Source organism: Scomber japonicus, chromosome 20 (genome assembly GCF_027409825.1).
Source record: "Scomber japonicus isolate fScoJap1 chromosome 20, fScoJap1.pri, whole genome shotgun sequence".
NCBI lineage: Eukaryota > Metazoa > Chordata > Actinopteri > Scombriformes > Scombridae > Scomber > Scomber japonicus.
In genome coordinates, this window is record NC_070597.1 from 10,633,719 (window position 1) to 10,658,270 (window position 24,552).

At 41.4% G+C, this 24,552-nt stretch overlaps 2 protein-coding genes across 4 annotated transcripts in view; both read right to left on the minus strand.

The window, feature by feature from the left end:
- Positions 1-24,552, minus strand: part of ptprea (protein tyrosine phosphatase receptor type Ea) — a 424,624-nt gene that overhangs the window by 223,071 nt on the left and 177,001 nt on the right. The window lies entirely within an intron of this gene.
- The window catches only part of LOC128380911 (neurexin-1a-like), a 60,703-nt gene that overhangs the window by 33,648 nt on the left and 2,503 nt on the right, over positions 1-24,552 (minus strand). For 2 of the 3 annotated variants that reach the window (XM_053340792.1, XM_053340794.1), the window contains exons 2-9: positions 20,204-20,221; positions 19,374-19,403; positions 18,297-18,308; positions 6,693-6,994; positions 5,539-5,562; positions 3,481-3,642; positions 1,395-1,466; positions 836-1,060 (exon numbers count right to left, since the gene is read on the minus strand). In XM_053340792.1, the coding sequence (XP_053196767.1) occupies positions 836-1,060; positions 1,395-1,466; positions 3,481-3,642; positions 5,539-5,562; positions 6,693-6,994; positions 18,297-18,308; positions 19,374-19,403; positions 20,204-20,221 (845 nt within the window). Of the gene's footprint in view, positions 1-835; positions 1,061-1,394; positions 1,467-3,480; positions 3,643-5,517; positions 5,563-6,692; positions 6,995-18,296; positions 18,309-19,373; positions 19,404-20,203; positions 20,222-24,552 lie in introns of all 3 variants that reach the window. The other variant, XM_053340791.1, reaches the window with a different exon arrangement.

A 24,552-nucleotide genomic window follows, 5' to 3' on the forward strand; every position in this document is an offset into this window, starting at 1 on the left:
GGATACAGTTAATAAGTTCAAAAAGTATATACAGCAGGATATTTGTGTGATTTAAACAGCTGTCCACCCAGATTATGCTTCACTGAATGCGACAGAAATAGACTTGGAGCATAATCCTAGATACGCGTCACTTGCGTGTATCTAGGATTCAGTGTGGATTGATACATTTAATAAAATGGAAGCGTATCTGCTCCATGAGACGCATGAGTGAAGGACGTCAGAGGCGCTTCTATGTGAATCGGCCTATCTCTCTTTCTAGTTCATGTGGATGCTGGAGACGGGAGACTGTCATGTCCTCACACAGACAGCTGCTATGGTGACTTTCTCATGTTCTGTGCATGAACCAGTTGCTGATTTACTGGAATAGTCTTGTTTTTTTACTATTTACAGAGCAGTGTTGTGTATTAACACTGGATTTTTTTCAGCACACACACAGAAAAGACTGGATGAGATATTTGCAGAATTTGACAAAAATGTGTGCTTAAGAACCTTTCTCCAGAATCACTGACTGCATCTTTAAAAGCAGGCACCTTTGGTTGTAAGTGGACAAAGCAAAATCTGATTTGATAAAACACAAAAGAGTTTTCATTTGATAGTTATTATAAGTAATAATTAAAAAAAATATTCATATATGTATATATATATATACATGTATATATATAAAAACTGAGCTATTTTATCATTAGCCCCAAAATCTTTGTCACTTTGTGTTTAGTGCTAATTAGCAAATATTATCATGCTTGCAAGGCTGTAGATTCTGACTCTTGTTCCTCTTAATTTTAAGTTTTCCTTTAAAAAAAACCCCCCAAAACACACTACATAGTATATTTTTGACCTTGATAGTAGGAGGCGTGCGGGGGTCCTTTCGTTGCTGCTGTCTGGGTTTGCCGTGACTGAAGAGCATCAACCCGTTGGGCTCTGTGGTCCTGAAGTCAAACGAGATGGATCCTGCCTTCTTTGCTGTCCACTTGTTCAGTGCCACGAAAGATTCTGGGGTGTCAAAGGTCACGGGGTCCAGCGTTGCTACACTCTCGCACTTAAAGGACACCACCCCACTTACCTGGGGCAGGTAGAAGAAAAAGAAATGTTTAGAAGATCTAGCATTTGAAAAATGTGGTGCTTAGTCTAATGTCCAGTGGATATCAAGACTAAAATGGTCCCTTTGTAGTCTTGGATTGAAATATAGCCAGATCCTCCTGGCTGTGAACTGAGTAAAAGACAAAAGCTTGTGGCTACCTCTCAAAAATATAATCCCATTTACTGAGTGGTAATTTTTTTCAAATCCCTACGGTACGCCTGACAGGAGGTTGTGATACAAAAAGATGACTGTGTTGCGTGTATAAGAGGATAATGTGTTGTCTGGCTCAAGTTGAACACACTGTTAAAATGCATACCTTCATCTTTGGGTCTCCCTGTTTAGCCAGTCTAGACAGCTCCAACCGTACATCATTGTTCTTGTACACCACCTTCAGGGGAAGAGATTGAGGGGGAAAGGATGAATCATGAAGTCACCTTTGAATTAAACACAAAGCTTTTCCTTCACTTTTGACGGATGCGCCCTTTCCTTAGATTCCTTTTAAATACTCATGCTGTGGTACATAATTGGACAACTGTAAGTTTTCTTTTTTTAACTCGGTATCTCATTACAATAATCAAAAAAGAATGCAAAAAGGGAAAAGATGCTTTGATTTAACCCTTTCAGAAATCACAAAGAGAATGTTGAAGAGATGAACAAGGGATGAGGCATCCATTAATCTTCCGACCCAGGAAACGTGTTTTTTTATTCAGATGTTCGCATATTTTCATATGAAAGTGACTACCTTAAGACCAGCAAGCCACTCCAGCCTCATCTCTTGATAACTCCCATTTGTCCCTGCCACTTGCATGATCGCTTTTACTCTCTCCCTCTTTTTCGCTTTTCTTTTTCTTTCCTTTTCCTGACACAGTACGCTCTCTGACTGAGCAGAGTGTAAAGAGTGTGCTTGTGCTGAGCATTTTGATGTTGAGAGAGACGAGCACACACAGGCTCTGCTTTATTAATCCAGACCTCTCTCTATGACCTGTGAGCAACTTGGCAACATGGCAAAATTTCTCTTCTGCACTGGCTTTTCACCTCTGTTTTTAAATTTTTGTGTATCATGTGCTTTTATCTCTGTGTGTAGGGCTACGAGGGTGATTCTTGCATATTCAAGTGCTGCAAGTGTGCAAAATGGTGTTGTTGTGTGGGTGTGTGTGTGTATGGAGGAGTGTTCCTGCGCCGCATCAAATGCACAAAATTGTTACAGCCGTGATCTTTCATGCGCGTGATTCACTGCATACATCTTAATTTGCTCACATGGATTATCATATCATCGTATTAAATATGTAAATGTGCCAGTGGAGGGTTCACTTTGACAGAGGCAGCCTCATTTAAACACCATCAGTCTTAATGAAGCAACACAGAGTGCATTCACCACTGATACAGATAGCTCTCTGTTTGGCACATCATCTGTCGGCTTGTTTGGTTATTTGTTTATGCCTCTGTGTGAGTCTTTGGGAATGAAAGAGAGACTCAGACAGGGTATGTATATTATGGGTGTGAGGAAGTATTTGAGAGTTTTTTGTGTTAATGTGCTGTATAGGCATACATAGGCCTACAATATGTTTATTTGTGCTTGGCTATTTTTATCTGTGTGTGTTTTCATGGGTATATTTATGAATTCTTGCTCATGTATGCGCATGCACACATCTGTGTATATAGCACATGCTGGGATTGTGTTTATGTGTACATGCATGTGTAAGAGTGTGTTTTTATCAGCGTGTCTTGTGAGTTTTTGTTGTTGCAGTGTTGTGGCCCATTTCAAGCACAGCGGATGGATGGAGCGTCTCTGTGGCGTAGCTAATTAGCATGTTAGTGCTTAGTGCTGTATCTACTCCCTCAACGACACTCATCACTGATTCTCTCTGATGCTGGGGAGGGTGTGTGTGTCTGGGACTGTTTCTGTGAGTCTGCCAAATGGAAGCATTTCTCTGTGTGTGTGTGTGTGCTTTATAAAATAATGTGTGTAAAATATTTGCGGGATGCGTGACAGAAAGGAAAAAAAGTAAAGGAGAAATGAAGAACAGAGTAAGAGAGAGACATACTGGTGTTTTTTTCAAAACTCGAGTGTCAAAATCTGTGCAGCAATACTTGAATCATGGATCGACTTTCATTGGAATTGCAGTGAGATAAAATGATCACTGTGTTTATTGTTTCTGAGCAACATGTGCTATTGAAGCAGTTGTTTCATATGTGATTTTATACACATTTACTATAGTGATTATATCTATTCACTTGAATGGTACAGTGAATCCAAACTTTAGACTGGGACTGTATGTTGTATAGGAGAAATATTGTTATTAATGTTATTCATTTCAACCATTTTGCACAGCCCTAGTATGGGTCTTGAATTGTGTTTTCTATGTGCAGGTTCATGTATATGAATCATGCTTGCATCCCACCTCTTTGAGACAGCCCATGAAGTTATTGCTGACTGGAGAACCAGGGAGGTCAGCGGTGCTGGGGCTCCCACCCACGTAGAAGAAGTCGTCAGAGCCCAACATGGTGTAGTCCTCCTGGGTGTAGCCCGTGGTGGTCAGGATGCCGTCCACAGATATGGTCACCTACACAACAAAGCACAGGGAAAGGACACGCTATATACTCACACCAAAGGCAGCGCTAAGCGCTAGCTAGGCGCTGACCAGCCAAATTAGCCCCCGTTATTCTGACAGCCAATGTGTATGCATTCTGGTGGGGAGAAGGCCAAATTGGTTTTGGGAATTGGCCAGTTGTGTTGTTGGGACTATGATTCGTGTGGTTGGATCAGTTCTAATTGTGTGGTGTAATTGCGTAGTGCTGCCTCTTGCCTTTGCTGGAATTACTGGCATTAGGAATAAGTTGCTATACACTAATAAATGCCAACTTCCAGATTTAACATTCTGCCTACAGTTAGTAAAACAGTCTGTAGTCACAGCTACCACTTGTACACTCTAACGGGAGTCATACTATGTGGTCTGCCTACCTCAGCCTACCTGTCAATAGTAAGATTATTGCAAAAGAAGACAAATAGAAGTTGAGTGGGATGAATAACCATTTACTGCTATCCAAAGTTTCAATACTGCAATTTATGGGCCGTGGACCGTGTCCACACCAAGGCCACCTCATGAAAGCCAGTTGGTTATTCTGTCACAGCATAGGATAGTTCTGTTCTGGCTTTAGGAAACATACCCAGTTCGTGCAAGGTTACACTACAGTAAAAGGTTAGCTTCACCTGCTACAAGTACGCTGGATTCAACCTTTAAACAATTTCCTTGTGTGTCTCCCTAACCCTAACCCTAAGGTGGACAACACAATTTCATTTACTTCCTAACAACTTTCCTCGGTGATCCCCCTAAAATGACACTGGAGTTGCTTTCCTTATAATTCAGTCAGCCCATTCTGCCTTATAATAGCCTGTATCAGGACATACAGCTGACTGCCAACCCTGTCACACATAACAGTTATTGGTATGTTATCACCCTGAAATTCTCTTTCACTGATGGTGTTTATCATCGCCAGGCAAACTTGCCCAGCCAAGCAGGTGTTAGTAAAGTCTCTGCAGGCTTCTTCGTGCCACACACAAGGTGTTAGTACTATTTACTTGTTAGTAGTTGTTAGTTATTGCACTGCTGGCAGCCATAGCAGTGTTTCATGTGTCAGGCCAAGCTGTGTTGGGTTACTGAGGTTAGGGTTAATGAGTGCAATGCTGTTAGTAGTTGTGATGATGTTATGTTAGTGTCTTGTTAGGGTGAGTTGCAATGATGGTGTTAGTTTGTGGTCAGGGGGGTTTGTTAGATTAACAAGTCTGAATGAGATGACACATTGACGAACACACACATATTGATGTACACACACGTACAGGTGTTAGATGGATTACGGCTCATTCCACGCACACACACATACATACACACGCACACACATAGATAAATATATAAACATGCAGCCTGTTCCTCTCTCTGCATGCAACCACCAGCAAAGAGGACACAGGAGATTAAAAGAACAACAGATGAGACTTGAATCAGAGGCACCATGAAGAACATGCAGTGGCAGAGTGGAAGACGAAAAATCAAAAGAAGAAAAAAAAAAAAAAGAGGGGAAGGGGAGGAGCCTCTCTATCCATTTTTACGGACCAGTCAGAGAGGGGAAGGGTTTCTGGGTCACACCATGCAGGAAGGGGTTGGGGGAGGAGGGGCTCGCCACTTGCGTGCAGGTGAGGGATGAGCCAATCAGAACACCCCTACATGTCAGTCACAGAGTGATGGGGTGAAAAAACGGGAGAGAAAGGGAGGACTTAAAGAAAAAAGTGGTTGGCAAAGAGGGGGGTGGGGGCGAGGGTTTTTAAGCGTAAAATATTACCAACCGCATTTATCCTTTTATTGGTTTAGTTTTGATGTCTATGGTTCAAAAGGAAATAGACACGGGGCAAACCCAAACTAAGAAACAATTAGAATGATATCTACCGAACAATGGAGTTTGTTTACCATAGCGTGTCCAATGCCTGAGTGCTTTGTAGGAAAGGGGGAGAAAGGAAAGCAAAAAACTGTGAACAGAACAACTTCGGGAACAAAAAAAGGAAAGCTAGAAGGCCTCTGGTGAGGTTAGTAGGTTGGTTGGAGTGGTTTCGCTAGGAGAAGGGCACAGGTTAGGTTAGTAGAATGAATCATTCCATGGATGGTGGTTAGTTTCACTAGCAGGTTAGTAAAGTTAGTAGTCAAGTTAGTAGTACACACAGGCAAACGGTAGAGGCAGGGCACAGGTGGATTACAAGCACCCGAGTGCTCGTGACCCTCAGTGTTTTCTAATTCACTCTTTCTCTCATTTAATCACTCACCCACACACTCACTCGTACACACACACACACACACACACACACACAATTGAAAAAGCACTCACCTAGAGCTGAGAGCAGTGCTGGTCTGGTGGTTAACCCACTGTAAACTAAGACCAAAACCTCAGGTATTTTCTTCCTACCACAGCATCATTGCAGTTGGAAAACAGACCACTGACCGTAGCTTCTACATTGATTAGTTTCTTGCTGCGGATTATAGTCTTTTCTGCTGCCCACAGCCCCTGAAACATCTGCAGCAGTCACTGTGGTTCACCAAAGTCAGATACACACTGAAATGACTTAACAGGTATTTGAAATTAGGGCTGGAACTAAGGCCTACTTTTCATTTCCTGATTATTCTTCAAATTAACCAATAAATCAGTTAGTCTATAAACTGTCAGAAAACAATCGAAAATTCAAATCACTTTCCCGGAGTCCAAGGTAAAGTCTTCAAATTGCATGTTCTGCTAAAGATATTCTATTTATAATGATATAAACCAAAGAAGAAAAGCAAATATTTGCGTTTAAAACACTGAAACAAGCAAATGTTTGCTCGATAAATTCCTTGAAAAATTCATAAAAATTTTCAAACTTGTTGCCAATGAATTTTCTGTTGATTGCTTATCATTTCATCACATACAATCCATCCATCCTTTCATCTACTACTTGCCATTTTTATCTCTCTCCCTATAGCCATTTTTCTCCTTCAAGCCGTGTTAACATCGCTGTATCTAATTTTACATCTCTACTCTCCTCTCCTCCTCTTTGCTCGGTCGCTCACTCTTCCATCCCCTGCTGTCTGGTTACCTGTCTCAGGTTGCGGGTGACTTTGACATCGTGCCAGGAGTTGTCGTTGAACTTGCCGTTGACGGGCTCTACCAAGGCCTCGAAGGCCCCGGAGCCGAGGTTGATGACAAGCGACACAGCACCGTTCTTCAGTGCCAGGTTGACGTAGTCGGCTGACTTGCCGGTGTGCAGCATCAGGCCGTTGCGCTGCAGTGTCTTGAAGGAAAGTGTGATTTCATCGCTGCTAGACTGGATGGGGTTGGGCGACAGGTCATAGCAGAAATACTCAGAGCCCTTGAAGGTGGCAACATACTCCTCGCGAGCTGAGAGAAAAAAAGGTGAAAGAGGAGGAAAAAAAAGGGAGAAAAAAAAGAGTGTTGAGCCATCACACTCTTGTACATTGTCATAATGATTAGTACAATATCCAAGCTATGTTGCTTCTTCCCACACTGCTCTTCACAATATGCTGAAAGATGATAAAATGGTGGGTGTTCATCAGAGCCAGCTGAGTAAAAACAAAGCTCAGCTGGGCCTGGTTAAATTTGACTCGGATGTGCAGTACAAAACATATTGTTTAAGATGCTGAAAATGTTGTTATTGTCAAGCAAAGCCTCACTGATGCCAGCACTTGGAAGAAACACTTCCTTCCATACCTCTAATCGTACCATGGAGTGGTGTGTAAACAAGCTTTGATCACTCATGTGGGTTGGAGATTAAACAGTGTGGATGCGAGAGAGACAGTCGTGAGTCTGTGGCATTCCAAACTTGTTATGAAACCTGCCATCCTCTCTTTTGAGAGAACAGCTGTGCTGGCAGTCTGAGGTGATGTGGTCTTGTTTGACAACATGGCTCATTTCATAATGTTCGTCAAAAGCCAGAAAGTGTGTGTCGATGCATGTATGTACAGTATCAGGAGAGGTCAGAAAGGTTATGGGAAAGATGGCAACAACCGACGATGAAGATGGAGAAATACAGCCTGTAAGCATCACGGCAGCCGCAGCAGGCAGGATTGGCCAGTTAGAATTCAGACAGGCAGACAGCCAATAGCAACTTACCTTGCACACCCTTAGTGACCCCCAAGGACACTAGACCAAGGTTTTGCAATCCATCATCCTTAAGCTCACACTCTCTTATCTACTCTCTCACACCTTCTCACACACAAGTGCACAGCCACATAAGCGAGCTGAGGAACAAATATGCACACCTACACACACATCTGCGTTCAAAAAATGATCGTACTATTGTGCTGGCATACACAAGCAGGGGCGACATTATCTGTCTCCTTCACACCCATCCCCCCAAAGCGTCACCCTTCCTCCGCATCCGCTCCAGCATTCTCCTCACCACCATCCTTATATCTCTCTCACACCTCCCTTCTAGCTTCACCCACCACTCCTCTCCGCACTTCTTGTTGGCCTCTTTTTCTCGGCTCTATGGAGCCTCTGGCATAACCACCATCTTGTAGTTCCCAATAATGAGGAGAACAGAGGGGAATTTAACACACACTAGGTCAGGCTGGAGCAAGACAGACACTCGGTAAGGAACCGCTGGAGAGAAGGGAGGGGGGGGGGGAGTTGCCATGTAATGAATAGACTGAAGTGTAATAGGTTATTAAGGTAGTGAGAGGCAGAGAGAAGAGTGCTGAAATGGAATCGGCCGCACTTGAATGAATATAACACAGAGAGAATAATGAGAAGGAAAAAATGAGAATATATCACAATTCAGAGAGCAATCGTGGCAAATTGTGTTTCTTTGCTTCAGTTGCATGAAAAAAAACTTGAGTATGAATGCCAATATGAGTGAGAAACAACACGTTGTTTGCCAGTATGTGTGTGAGTTCCCTCTAGTGTGTGACTCCTTCCCTCCCAGCATGTTAATTAAGAGAGTGTGTGTGTGTGCATGTGTGTGTGTATGTGTGTGTGTGCCTCGAAAAGAAAAAAGAAAAAAAAATGTGTGCAACTTTGCGCTCAAGCACGTGAATGTGTATGTGTGAGTGGACAAGTATATGCTTTTTATGTGTGCATGAAATGTGCGGGGGTGTGGGTGGGTGCTGGTCTCTGTAAATATTGGTGTATTGCTGTCAGAAAAGCTATTACCAACTCAGGGCCTCGGGCTAGTCTTTACTGAGAGGAGCGAGAGCGAAGAGGAGGAGGAGGAGGAGGAGGAGGAGGAGGAGGAGGAGGAGGAGGAGGAGGAGAGAGAGCCACAGAAAAACACACACTGACGCACACATGGACGCAAAAAGAGCAGCCACAAAAACGCTAACACAATCGCATACACGCACTGACACACACAAGCAGACACGCAGACAAATGTAGATGAGGTGGCAGAGCGAGGAGGAAGGGGGGAAGGGGGGGTGGGCGGCCAAGTTGCTCACAATGAGAACACACGCAGCCGTCCAGCAGCATTCTAGCAGTAATTTACAGAGGTGCCATTAGGTTTCAGTGTGGTGCTCCACCATTCTGTTGCTAATTTACAGACATGTCATTAGAGCAGACAGGAGCACATAAAGCATCTCTGCATCGATCTGGAAGCTCTGGCCCACAAACACTTGCTCCTTGTTCTATTACATCACACGCAATACAGGCGCACACACACACACACACACACACACACACATCCACATAAGGCATGAAAATGACAAACAGAATGTAGGACATAGCCGTGTGTCATGTATGCATGTACTCAAGAGCGGAGAGACATACCTAAAGCACACAAACCTGTGCACAGAAACACACAAGCTCGCGTGCGCTCATACTCTCAAGTGGGCAGGTTGGAGTGGATCTGTTGTAGCTCAGATTAATGGAGTGAGTCAGTATTAGCTCAGAGTAAACAGTGAGACAGACACTGACATACACACCACATGTCACACTTCATCCTGTGGAGAGCACTGTCGATCAAAGCGCGGGAACAGGAGAGTGGAGGAGTGCAGTGAAAGAGGGAGGGAAAGAGGGAGGGAACAGAAAGGAAAAAATATTTCTCTTTTGCTGAGCACTACTATGTTGTGTTTTTTTTTAACACTATGTTTTTATTTGTTTCACTGCTGTAATGGTTTCTCGTGGGCTGTTTGTGTGCTGGATGTGACGTCTCACTGAGAAATGATGACTATATATAGTTAGTGAATAGAGGAAAGGACAGAAATTCTTTCAAGCTAGTTATTTTAATTTCTTTATCATTTTCTGATGGTTTTTTGACTTTTGACAAATTGATTCTTGTTTATTCATTCTTTCTGATGCACAACTGTTGGTTGCAACATTACAGTGTAGTGTATATTTCAGTCAATTAGTTGATTCATTGATTCACTTGACAAGCTGCACTGCATCTAGGGTTTGACTTCAAGGATTCTTTAAATTTTTTTGATCTCTCCTAGATCACTGGATTAAATAAAGCTTGTAAAGGAAAGGAAATTCTTTGAAATAATTTTGAAAATATTCTATTTGCTTTGGAGGTTTAAAAGCTTTATAACCAGATTTTTACTCTTATTTAATTTTTTGGCAAATCTCGTAATTTCTTTCCTGTATGCAGGTTTAGTGGTTGCACTTAAGACTCCACAGCTGGAACAATTAGTTGATTACTGTAACAGATTAGTCAATTAACAGAAAATGAACATACAACAATTACAACACAACAAAGGAATTTATTTATCATTTGAATCATTTATCAAGAAATGTATAATGCCAAACAGCTGTGGGTCTGAAATATGAGGATTTGCTGCCTTTCTCTTGCAGCTAAATTGAATATCTTTAGACTAGTGGTCGGATAAAACAAGCAATTGGAAAACATCTGTTTAGCATCTGAGAAATTCCTATTTTTCACATTTTACTAACAGTTTGTGAACATCTGTTATAAATAGTTAATCGGTGAATGGAAATACCAGTTAGTTGCGGCCCTATCTCACGTAACATGTCTTTTTTTCCCCCTTAGTTTTCCTTTGACAAATACATTTTGGTCACATCGAGACAACCTGATTAAAATAAAAGAGAGGAAAAGAAAAAAAAGGAAGAAAGGGGGCAGGAAGAATGGAAAGCAGGGAGTTATGAAACAAGGTCGGAAATAAATATGCTAGCAAATGGTCACAAAAAAAAGAACTATGGACAAAAAGGGTGATTGGCGTTAGACCTTACTACTCTAATGAATAAAGCAGTCTACGGGGAGGCAGAAAGGAAGAGAGAGAAAAAGAGAGAGAGAGTGAATAACTGATCTGATGACTGCTGCTGCTGGGACCAGCTGCGACTGTACCGCCCCTCCAACGATCAAACACACATCACTTGGATTTCTCGGTGTGTTTGTGTGCATATGGCGAGTGTGAGTGTGCGCGTCTCATATGGCTTTGTCTCTTCTCATGGGTCTCCTCCTCAACATTTCACACACTAATTTGTCATTTCCATGGCAACCCTGTGTTACAGGGGCTGCAGCAAATATGAATGTGTTCGTGCATGTGTGTGTTTCAGGGAGAGAGAGAGAGAGAGGGGAGAGAGAGAGAGAGAGAGATACAGGAAGAGAGATGGAGAACGAGGGTGAGAGAGAAAGAGTGATTGAGTGAACAGTACATTATCATGGACAGCTGTACTGAATCAAAATGGCGGATGGAGGCTGGGAGCACATCAGGGGAGCCTACATTATACAGCACCTGATAGAGGGAGCAGTGTGGAATGAAGCGGGGTAGAGAAAAGGAAAGAGATGCACAGGAGGGAATTTGAAAGACGAAGGGAGAAAAAAAAAGAAGGAGAGATGGAGAGACTCATTGAAATGACTAACACAAAATGGAAGAGAAAAAAAAAAGAAAGAGGAGACAAGGAAAGGGAGTGGCGGAGAGGGAGGAATGGATGGATAGCTGGAGAGAACGAAAGAGAGAAAAATGCTGGTGTATCTAAATCCTAGTGTAGCAAGCCTCAATCATGGCAGCCCTGTCATTCTGGAGATAGCACACTGCAATTCCCCTGCACCTCGTTTTTAGCCCACCATGCAGTTCTGCTATCAGCTCCCCTCAGACTGTCTACACACACACACACACACACACACACGGCATAAACTCAAACATCCTGCATGAAGGCATCCCTCCTTACGTAATAACAGACAGGTGGATTAACTATGCACTTGTACAGTATACAGATAGATGACCAGGGTAGGAAATGTATGCAAATGTATGCAAACATATGCATAGTCTCCATATTAACTTAAAAGTGCAAAAAATCCATACAGCCAAGTTCACTAAAGGCTATGACTGCTGTCTCCATCTCTATTCGGTGATATACAGCATCTGGCTTTGAAAGCGATTGGGCTATCACATCACAGCCAAGGGAGCAATACTGTAGAGGAGGATATTACTGTCAGGACACAAGTGACAGATTGGTTGTCGCAACGTTGATCTCTTATTCCGTTTTTTTTTTCCTGTGTTGTTGTTGTTAAATTGAAGGCGTTCATGCCCAAAATGAGACGTGCAGTAAAACAAATGTGACGCCGGTTCTGACGAAAAAATCTTTCACCCTCGTCGTTATTTGATGATTCAATTAGTCGCAACGTGTAAATTAATCAGCAACCGGTTTTTTAAATTGAAGAGTAAGTTGAACAGCGTCTGGTTTTGAGGACGTCACACTTGACTCTGTGAACGATGAATAAACTACAGGGCTGCCAGTAACAATTATTTTCATAAATGACTCATTCATTATTTCCTGGATTCATCAGTATCTCAATATGTGATGTGATCTTACGCCCAACTAACAGTCATATGAAGACAGTTAATAGTGGCAAATGAACACATATTGTCATGCTGACTGACTCATCGACTAATTGAAAAAAATGACTGACGCATGAATCAATATTGAAAAGAAGTTTTAGTTGCTGTTAGTCTTTTTTTCCCCCACTTGATACAACACTACATCATATTTTAAATGGTTACTTCCTTGAATTAAATTTTAAGCAAAAGCAATGAACAGAAGACTTCACGCCATTATGTTCAATCTTTTATTTCGTGTCACTTTTTGTTTCTTTTTTATCTATGCTCATCTTTCTCTCGCTCTCCCTCTGTCTGCAACTCGAATTTGGCCTTCTCTCTGGTACCCAGGGAAACCGGCTTGTTTCCATGACAATGTCTGCAGGCAGAACAGTGTATTTGTCTTAAGCTGGATAAGATCAGACTCAGTTTCATCCCTTTTAGACACACATACACCCGCACAGGCGAGCACACCAACACATGTACTGTAAGTGTGTAATGTGCATGTGTGCATACAGGCTTCAGGCAGCCAGGTTAAATAAACCGACACCGACAAATAACGCTGCTCAAGCTTTGGATGCATGTAATTTCACACATATCCCCCCATACACACACACACACACACACACACACACTGCACCGTCACACAAGCATGCCTAATGAAACCCTTTTTACAGCAGGTTGTTAACAAATAACAAGAGCATAAAGGGATTCTTTCATAAAGGTAATGTAATGGGTTTTTAATGAATGCTGTGGCTATTTCAGTTGTTGTAGTTATGCCAGACAAGTACCAAAAGAAAGTGTTTGGAGATGTGTGTGTGTGTGTGTGTGTGTGTATGTGTGCATATTCATTTGTTCACGTGTTTTTTTCTGTTTTTTGGCACACAGCAAAGAAAACTTCAAAAAGCCGGATGGAGCATTGGAGTGAATTGCCAATTGGGCCACTACCCTCAGCACCCGCCCAGACACAATGGAAACTGCTAGAACAGGTAAAAAAAACAAAACAATTAGAGCACACACTAGCCTGTTTCTTTCTCTTTCTTTCTAAAAAAAAAAGGAAATATGTGTGTGGGTGGGTGTGTGTGTGGATGAAGTATCTGCATCACTGATGAATACCATCCTGGCTGATGTGAGACTGTGTCAAGTCAAGGAGCCCAAGGAGACATGCAGCGCCCCTGCTGAGAAACGCTGCAGTCTTATCTCCGTTCCTGTCTCCCTCTGCGTCTCCGACCTTCTCTTTCCACCCTTCTTTTCCCACTTTCTGTGAATGCGCTCATATCTTTCCTCACCATCACTTTTCTACACTCCTTTACCTTATACCGCCCACCCCTCCTCCCGCCCTTCCTTGTGCACTCGCAACCAGCCTCCACTCTATCTTTCCCCTTCATCCTCTGTAAATGGGGAGTCCGTTTGATGTCTTTATTTTTAGGCGATTACAGGGTGCAGCGGCTTTGTGTGTTCCCTATTAGCATTGCTGTGAGAGTGTAAAAATGTTAATGTATACGTTTGCTAACGGGATGGTAATTGCATACAATTAGCAGTAAATGTGTACATTTACAAGTGGATTGCTAGACTTTTCCCATGGTGAATTCGGTAACTGAACATCTCCCTGATAACGTGGGGGGAAGAGCTCTCTATGTGGTGCTGTGACTTTCATTACAAGAACTGCATGGGTGTTAAGCATTAATGAGCGCTGTAGTACAGTACAGTAATGCGTGTTAGTAGCAGAGAGTAGAAGCCGAATTAGCTCCATTAGTGACGAGGGTATATCAAGGAAAATTATACATTTTGCAGTAAAAACTTGGTTGCAGTTGCTTATCACTACTGATGGCCAGAGGGAGCTCAACTTAGTTTTAAGAGTTTTTATTTCACGGCTCAAGATGCTGCCATCAGGAGCCAAATTCAGTCCGGCAGGCAGCCAATCACCAGACACTTGCCTCTTAACACCAAGCAGCTCTCTTTCACCCCGAATTGGGTATTGCTCACTTGCCCATCTTGCTAAATTGTGCGAGCATTACCACTGCAGTAGCTAATATACCGTATGTGTTTTATTTCTTTTTTATAAGCACAGTTTTACAGTAGAATCATAATATTTACTTCAATGCTTAGATGATGCACGTTTTCCTGACAGAAACTACAGAAATGTGGGGTATACTGACAAATACACCATTATTATTAGACACTTTGGTGATTAAAAAAAGAAAAGAAAAGGTGTCTGCATATGGAATAGGTAATGTGATTTTCCTTTTATGTTCACTAAAATCAGAGCTACATTTGATGCAGTGCACGTTCAGACACAAACATAAGGCAACATCCTTCATTCCTACTTGTCTAGCAGGGCTTGGACTAATTGTTAATTAAAATTAGGTTTGGGTATCATTTGAATTTCATCGTTTCCAATTCTGCTTATCAATTTCAGTTCTCATGAATTCCTAGTTTCAATTCTGATATGGTGAAAAAAAGAAGGGTCCAAAGAAGCACTTTAACTTATGTTGTTGGATGCTGTGGTATTTGACACTCCTTAGTTTTGTCTTTGGACATCTTTCTCTCGACTGCCAAAGTATAACTGACTCTACTGGAGGTGCTAGCATAATGCTAATGCTGGCTGATGACACACTCGGGCTATAAGACCACAAGACATCAAACACTGCAGATTCTTTCAGATCGATGCTGTGCTGCCTTTAATGTTTGATCAAATTTGATGTGCAACCTGACTTACAGTTAATTAGATTCCCACATGCATTGCATTTGCCTTTATGTTTTCTTTAATAAAGTGAAGCCACACTTCTGAGGATTTACTGTGGTCCATCTTTCATAACTGTTATCATTATAGCCAGACATGCTCTTATCTAAACAAATCTACATGCTTGGACTTGGTTCCAATTTGGATTGATCATCATTTTCATTGCTGTTTGGTGACTGATTTTATTTTATTTTTTTACTGAACAAATCATTAGTTTTGTATTTTAAAGTTGTCAAAACAATGAAAAACAACAAAGCAAAACTGACATATTCAGATTCCCAACAATGGACCAACAGTCCAAAATCCAAGTCCAAAGATATGAAATCTATTATACAGAAAAGAGAGAAAAGGAGCAAATCCTCACATTTTAGAAGCTGCAATCAAAACAGGTTTGATATTTTCTGCTAAAAGTTTTTTTTTTTTAATTTTTTTTTTTTTATCAATTATTGAAATGGCTGCTAATTAATTTTTTGACTATTGACTAATCATCCTAAAAACCCTCATGATTGAGATAAATTGACAAGTTATAAAAGGCATTTTATAAAATAATGAAAATCTGTTTTTTCATTTAGACTCATATGGGTCTGTATTTTATTAATAAGTAATCAGTCTTTGTGCGATTTATTATTAGGACTACTGGACCATGATGAGTAAGACGTAGGAGACATGCTGTACTTTGCTGGTACTGACTGGTTCCTCTTGTCTTGGCGTCTGCTACCACTTCGAATCCCACATATGGTAGAGTCAGCACGCAGCTCGGTCTGCTGTGTGTGTGTTTTTTTCTGAGAAAAGCACGCACATGTGTTTGTCCCGGAGAGAACGAGAGAGGAGGAGGGACAAAAAAAAAAAGCGACAATATAAAGAGGAATCCAAAGAGTGTGACATTAAACATGTGTGTGTGTGTAGCCCGTGCCTGAATGGAGTGTTCGCCCATCTGTGTGTTTTTGCCATAAGACAATGTGTTAAAATGAGCCGCTTTGATTGCCGACGCTTTATGAGTCACAAGTGATGACTCACAATCCACCTCCCCTGAACACGCACTCACACAAGAACTCACACAAACATGCAAAACACACACACACACACACACACCTCGTTCCCTCTCCTGCCTTCATCCACTGACCGTGAAGAATATGTGCAGGCAGCCTTACTCATGCATATTTACACTGAACACACACTCACTCACCTACTCAGCAGGCACTCTCTAAAGGTTATTGTGCGTGAGTGTGTGTGTCTGTTTGTCCGTCCGTTCACGTACATGCGTGTTTAAAGGTCACTTCAAGACAGGCTGACCACTTGTCTATGCTGCGCACAGATTGTCGGATTGATATCGAGAACACTTGGACATGCGGACCAACAACCATTATTAACCAGGCGAACCGCGTCAAAGCTACAGTAAATTAATAAATAAACAACGTAAACAAGTATCGCTGCCAATTACGTCCGAGAGCCACTCCTCGATCTTATTCAAAACCTCCAATTGCTCATTCACCCAGAACCCTTCACGGTCTATTCTTGGCCAGACAGAGAGAAGAGAAAGGGCAAAATCTGCTACTTGGCTTTAAGCACATTTTCCATCCAGATTATTGCTGCTCAATACTTTTCAAAAAAAAAAAATCCTTTCCCCCCCTCTTCCTTTGGCTGCTCGATACTTATGAAAATCCAATTTGGCTCCCTCTTTTCTTTCTTCCCTCCACAATTCGTGCATTTTCACCCACTCAAAGTGATTAGTGATCTGTGGGTATCGTTTCCCGGGAGAATGATAGCTGTGTTTTATGGAGGAGGGGAAAGGTCCGGGGCTCCCCATCAGGGCTGATGTCCCTTGGAGAATGACTGGGCTGGGAGGGCAGACAGGAGCACCGCTGTCCCTTTGCAGATACAGGCAGTTGCTCTACATCACAGAAGCGAAGACGACTCACTTTATCTCTCTCTCGCTTCCTCTCTTTCCCTCTCTGCTCCCCCTATCATTCATTCCTTTAGCTCTTCTCTCACAGGCGCAGTCTCTTTTTCTCAATTTCTCCAGCACGCACACATACACACGCACACACACACATACTATATATCTTTCTAAGACACCCCTCCCCACACCCAATCCGCCCCCTCAAAGAAACTCATTTCAGCTTTGCGGGCTCCTCAAAAAGCCTCTTTACGCTGAGCTAACCTAAGCTAGGCTTCGTCTGCACCATTTGACAGCCTTTACATCTCAGTATGCAGAGCAAAAACACACTCATTCAAACACACGCAGACATACGCGCACACACACACACAGTTTTTTCATGTGTACAGTTTCTGAAAGAGACTTCAAAGGTTTTAAAAAGACGAGGAAGAAAAAAAATCAGCAACAGTTCTACCTTCAGCCTATCACAGTCCAAACATCCGTAATAGTAAGGGCATCCACTATACACAAATACACCGAATACATTGTGTAATAATGCTGGAAACATATGTTAATACATGTCAGTCCTTTAGCAGGTGATTTAAAATGCTGAGCATAAGCCAGATGAAGCAATTAAATTTTCACTGCCACCTGGATGATTCATGGCAGACATTTTAAGGCAGAAAACCCCTGCACTGTGAGCTTACTTAGAAATGAAAACATAGTAAAAATATACATGAATAGATGTCTCAGTGTGATAGACTGTTAAAGACATCATGTGCGCTGTGTTCAAGTTATTTCTATCCACCAGCTTGGATGAACATTTCATTAAATAGCACATTTCACTGGATACATGCCGGCCCTGTCACAATGGGAGACAGCCGTCATCATGTCCTCTCTCATCCAATCAAAAAACACAATAGACGCAGCTCGGCCTGTCACAGTCAGGCCTGTCTTCATGTGGGCCAATCAGTGTATTCATCAACATCATGCAGAGCCAACTGATCGAGCAGAACTTACCTTTCGTGTTTTCAAAGGCACTGTAGGCCGGAGCTTGTATTCAGTCACTCACACGCATGCACACATGTGTTATTAGCATGTTCGCACACGCACGCATGCTTCACCAGCTTACCTTTTCATAAGTGAAACATTCCAATTTATTGGCAACTTGAAGCCATATAGCTCTAAAGGTCTGCATTACCATACATACAAGAGCCAGTCAATACATTCAACTTCAAAACCATCCAGAACAGCCAATTAGCCATACACATGACAAAATCAGGGTGGGGGTACCTCTGAGTTTTGCTACATTCACAGAGGGTGGTGTCCCAAACAGTGAGGAAGAGGCCAGGAAACAAAGGAGGAAAGGGGAAAAAAGGAGAAGGAGGGCAAGAGAGAATTTTGTTCATCAGTGAACAATTTTCAAAAAGCAGACCAATGGCACTCGTTTTGGGTTTTGTTAAAAACAATAAAAAACAAAAAAACACTGGAAAACTTGGGGGTTGAGGTGTAACAGGAACATCTGTCACATGCGCTCGCCAATGAATGAGCATCAGCAAAATGCGTGGACCGGTGACGGCAGAGCGAGGCATGCTGGAAGCAGATGAAAAGCCAGGGATGAATGTGGATAAGTGTTTTTTTTGTGTGTGTGTGAAGACTGCCAGTCATTGATTCAAACCCTGATAAAGGCAAAGGCACACATGCACACATACATAAACATTGTGCACACACACAGTCAAAGCTCTCATCCTCTCAATCAAACTCTTACAGATGAATAAAAATGCAATGAGGTGGAAGAGTAAAGACCAAATCAAACCATCCATGGAGTCAGTCGGTCAGTCGGCCCTTAGCTCCATTTCCGTGACCTGGTGCCCTGCCAAATCTAACCCAGCCAAGTGCCATTAAGTGTATTCACCTACACCTTCCTGTTAATCCCTCCCACACCAGCACCCATTATTATTTATATATATATATATATGTATATATATACACACACACATATATATATATTTATATATGTATCCCAGCAGAAATTGCTCTCAGGCTCTCTTCAAAATTCAAAGCAGAGATGATCTTTAAAGCCACATTTCATATTTAACTGCACCACTGTAAATGCCCAAGTCATCCACTTCAGTTTAAATTACAACTGAAATTTTCGATTAGACCAAATGGGACCGTTTATAAAATGAAAAAATCTCAATTGCAGAAAATAACTGACCTTAGTTCAGTGCCTAGAGAGACAACTTCCTCTTGTGCCAGGTGGTGATGAAGTGGGGAGGGGATACAGGGAGGTGTGAGTGTGAGGGTGAGGAGGTAGGGGATGATGGTATAGCAGAGGACAACAGGAAGTGAGGTAAGAGGAGGCCATACCTTGGTCGCCAATCATCAGGTGTGCCAGACCTTAAAGGAAGACAAGAGCACAGTCAGCACAGCAAAGGATCATGGGGTGTGAAGTGTAGGTTTGCATATATGTGTTTTTGTGATAACAGGAGTGTTGCCAAATGACATGCTAATGAAACTTTAAGTTCTCTTTGTGTGTTTCTGTGTGTGTGTCAGTATTCTAAATTATTCCAAATAGCTAAAAACGACTCGCTTTGAAGACACTTACTCATCCTAGGCAGCGATCCTACGCACAAACAGGTATGTACACAGACGTTTGCACACGGCCATGAACTAGGTTGTATAAAGTACAGTATTTGTGTATGTCTATGTCGATGTAACCTTGAGGCAAGAGCCACTTCAAATGATTACACACTGGATGTAGTACTTACCAGATGTCAGCAACCAACCCCTACATACCCACACAGATCAACATATATATATATAAATATATATACGCTGGATACCTTGTACTGTATTTCCACAATAGAGGTTGTAATGAAAATATGAAGGGAAAAAGAAGAGAAGGACTCGGATAGAGAAGCAAAGAAAGATACTGTTTTGAGTTAAGAGAGAATAAGACAAATACAGACAAAGATAGAATTGAGGGAGAGAGAGAGATAGAGAGATAGATAGATAGAGAGATAAATGGATAGATAGATAGATAGAGAGATAAATGGATAGATAGATAGATAGATAGATAGATAGATAGATAGATAGATAGATAGATAGATAGATAGATAAAAAGTTAGATAGAAGCATAGACAGACAGAAAGATAGATGGATAGAGTGATAGATAGTGATAGAGAAGTGCAACCTACCTGGATGGTAGCTGTGTTCTGGAAAGGTGTCAGGGCCGGGCGAGGAAAGAGAAAGACAGACATTCATTAACATGCATGCTCAGCCCTTGGGTTACCATGGCTACTTACTGTACATGCACACCCGTCCAGGGTTACCGTGGTAACATACATGCAAAGTCCACGCAAACGTCACAATGGATACCATGCTGCACTGGTAGCCAAAACTGAGGTCTATTGCTATTGTTATTGTATATAATTTTTTATATATAAGCACAGAGCAGCATAAAAAAATCGCACACTCTCTCTCTAAGACTTCACATGTGTACGAAAAAACATATAAGCGCACAAACACATACCCACCCACACTTGTAGATATAGAGGGTGGAGAGGGGTGTGGGCGAAAATATACATTCCTACCTGTATATTTGGATTCAGGAGCCATTTACCCCAAAACTTACCTTGCAGCCGCTTCCTCTCCCCTGAGCAACCGACAGATAGCATGCAATACACACACACACACACACACACACACGCACACACACGCACACACACATTCAGTCTCACAATTACACCCCCAATCTCTCTCTGTTGTTCCCACACACACACATACTTACATTGACTATGGCAGTAAAAATGATGTGAAATAGCGGAAAAAACAGGTAGGGATGGATTAGCAGTGCAGGAAGACGAGGGGCATGCATGGTTCAATACTGGGACAGTGTGTGTGTGTGTGTGTGTGTTTGTGTGCATTTGATTGTCTGTGTAAGTGTGTGTGTGTGCGTGTTTGCTTTGTGCTCATCTGTGTGTTCCCTTGTCTCTGCCCTTGTGCTAGTAGCATGGCAGAAACAGGTGGAGCCATTAGCATGCTAACAGCGATTTGCCCTCAAGGACAATGCAAGCCAGGCCAGGCCTAACAAGCAAGGTTCACTCTGCCTTCACTGGAGGGCACAGAGACAATAATTGCATCTATGCATAACACTGCACAGTCTCTCTTTACGTGCTACAGCTATATTCTGAATATCTCAAACAGTGCGTTTTCTCCTACACTGACATTATTGAGCTTTGGAACCACCCCCATAAATGAAATATATAATACACTGTCTTCTTGGGGAGAACAAAATGAATACAGCATTTAATAACATGTTTCTAAGCTTGTCACAAACATGTGATAATATGAATGTGAATAAAAGTGGATCATTAGGGATTCCTTGAAAATAACTTGTAATTGTAACTGTCAGAGGAAACTAGCACTGCCACAGCCACGTTGCTTATTTCTGGCTTCAAATATAGTCGTGAGGATCCATTTTTTTCCAATAGCAGAGCATATTCATTCTGTGTTAAAGATTCACAACAGATTTTGTTTCTAATTTTCAGAGGGTTATAATTTTATCTCAAAGCTTTATTGTGCAGCTTCAATAATGTTGCTGGATTCAAAATAACATTATAATTTGGTAGGTAGCATATAAGAGATAAACCTTTATCCCAACCCTGCTTCTACTCGTACAAAACAACTACAAAGCCTGGACTCATATACTTGAAAATAACGATTCCCATTTTCAAAGAGACGGCCACAATTCCACCACATACAATCAACATTATACAAAACTATGGATGCCGTTCACATTATATTTTTTATTTTAGTCAAAGGGGATTTCTGACCTGAGCTTTCTTCTCCACCTCTCTTTGCTTCTCATCTCTTTATTCTCAGATACAACCTTTGATTTTTCCTATCTGTAGTGCACCTGAAAATAATTTTGGCATATTAAGTTGTTTTGAGTTACTCACTGGCAGTGATACTGATGTAGGGATATTAGCTCAGCCTGTCTATATCCTGTGGTTGGAGATATCCGAGTGAGCCAGCATTTTGTCAGACTGAAATGAACAACGGTATATGGGGCCAGTTTAAAAATAAAAAAAACATTTTCAACCACAATACAGCACTCCAAGAAGTTTAAATCCATCCACAAGAGAATATATCATCTGCTCGATTTTCCTCTCAGACCTCTCTGAACTATTTTCAGACGAGTTTTATGACTCAGGGAGGCCTAAAAAGAAACCGAGGTACTGGAAGTACTCTTGACATGTTGTTGTACTCTGTGCTTTTTGCTGTGTTTTAGTTTAAAAGCCTTAAAAGTTTCCTGTTACCTCACCCCATTTGCTGCTGTTTTATATACTGTAGCTCTGTCCCTTAAATGTTTTGTGAGCTAATGTCCATGAATTTCTGTAATATTACTACCGGGGAGTAACCAAATGAGCCAGTCATTAAGCCAGAGTCAATTTCCGCCATCATCCAACCATCATACTCTAAACACTGCAGCAATTTCCACCCAAACTCTGAAATGGGAATCTAAAAGAAACGATTCATCAGGAACAACAATCTCAAGCTAAGATTCATGAAGGGAACAAGAGCCTTATGTTTTTTTGGTAATGTGATATGATTTCACATAATTTACCACAACCAGATACATAATTATAATACATTAAATTTGTACTGCACTTTTCATTCATAGTGAAACTCAAATTGATGCAGTATTAATAACAGAATACACAGCATAAATAAAATTGTTATGAGAGGGTGCAAAAACCCCTCTGAATAAAAAGGTTTTTAGGCCTTGTTATTAAAAGAGCCTGGGGTCTGTGCTGCCCTCGGATGCTTAGAAAGGCTGTTCCATAAATGTAATGCAGCAGAGCAGAAGGTTCGACCCCCCCCACGGTGCGGAGCTTAGCACCGGAGGCCCGGAGGAGTGAGCTGCTGGCAGATCTGATGTACCACTTCAACAAAATACTGCTCACAACACGTACATCCATCCAAATAGACCTTCTAACTGGGACCATTTTATGACATAACTATTACTAACACTAGCCACTACTGCCAAGAGAAAAAGAGAAAAAAAATGAATGTAGCACTTGTTCTCCACAGTAACATAGGACATCACTCACAATTGAAATGTGAGTCAATATCTAGGAAAATAAAACAGCCTTGTGAAAGGTGTAAGTAGCCTCTTGTACCAGTCCAAAGCAAGTATAGTTGCAGTTGGGAGCATTTATGTAAAATGTCTGTAGCTACACTGCTGTTGGGAACCTTACTGGTGATGTGACTAATGATGGCGGCGGCGGCGGAGCTTACACACTGTGTGAACGTGTTTCTCTCCGTGGGTTTATATGTTTGTGTAACATGTGTTAATGCAGGTATGTACAAGTGTGTCAGTGCTGACTGTCTCCGACTGTGCCCGAAACCAGCAGTATCACAGCAGACTGGATTAGACTGGCTTTGGATCACATGCAATTCTCAGCGCAGTGGCAGCGAGCTTCTGCAGAGCGCTGATCATAGCTTCACCTCTCACTTCCTGAATGTATAGACAACCCCCACGCTGCAGTGAGCCCTACAGCTGCAACTAGCAATTATTTTCATTATAGACTGAGCTGTCATTTATTTTGATTAATAAATTGAACCTTTAGTCTATCAAATGATACGAAAAGAGTGAAAAATGCAGGGTTGCAGGTAACAATTATTTTCATCATCAATTCATTGGAGAATTTCTTGATTAATCAATTATTTGTTGGGTCTATAAAAATGTTCATCATATTATCTTAGAGCACAAGGTGGTGTTATTAAATATTTCATTTTGTCCAATGAAAGGTCAAAAACACCAAACATATTCAATTTATTATAAAGTAAGACCAAGAAAAACAGAGCAATCTCATACTTAACAACCTGAACCCATCAAATCCTTGCTGCTTTTGCTTAAAAAATTATCTAAACGATTAATTAATAATCAAAGTGCTGCAGATGTTTTTTCTGTTGATCGCCTTATCAGGAAATCAACTAATCGTTGCAGCTCTTGAAAAATGGCTGTAACTATTTCTCAACAAGGTGATGTCTTCAAATTGCTATTTTGTCCAAAACCAAAAAAATAATTATCCTGCAATGATAGAATACAGAAGCTTGAAAAAGGAGAATCTTTGGCATTTTTGCTTTAACAAATAGCTATGATTAAGTATTCTTTGTCATTGATGATTTTTCTGTCAATCGAATAATTATACCAGCACTAGTGAGTACAGCTGCAGTCGATTAATCCATCAAAAGAAAATTAACCATCAACGATTTTGATAACTGATTCATTGTTTTAGCGAAATTTAGACAAATTCTCTGGTTTCAGTTTCTCTAATTTGAAGATTTGTTGCTTTTGTGTGTCAATAATGACAGTAAAACATGATATTTGAATACATCTGTTTGAGATACAGGAAATATAATGCACACTTTTCACCATTTTCTGACAGCTCATACTCTAAACGATGAATAAACTAATAGAGAAAATAGTCAGCAGATGAATCGATAATGAAAATAATTGTTAGTTGCAGACCTGCTA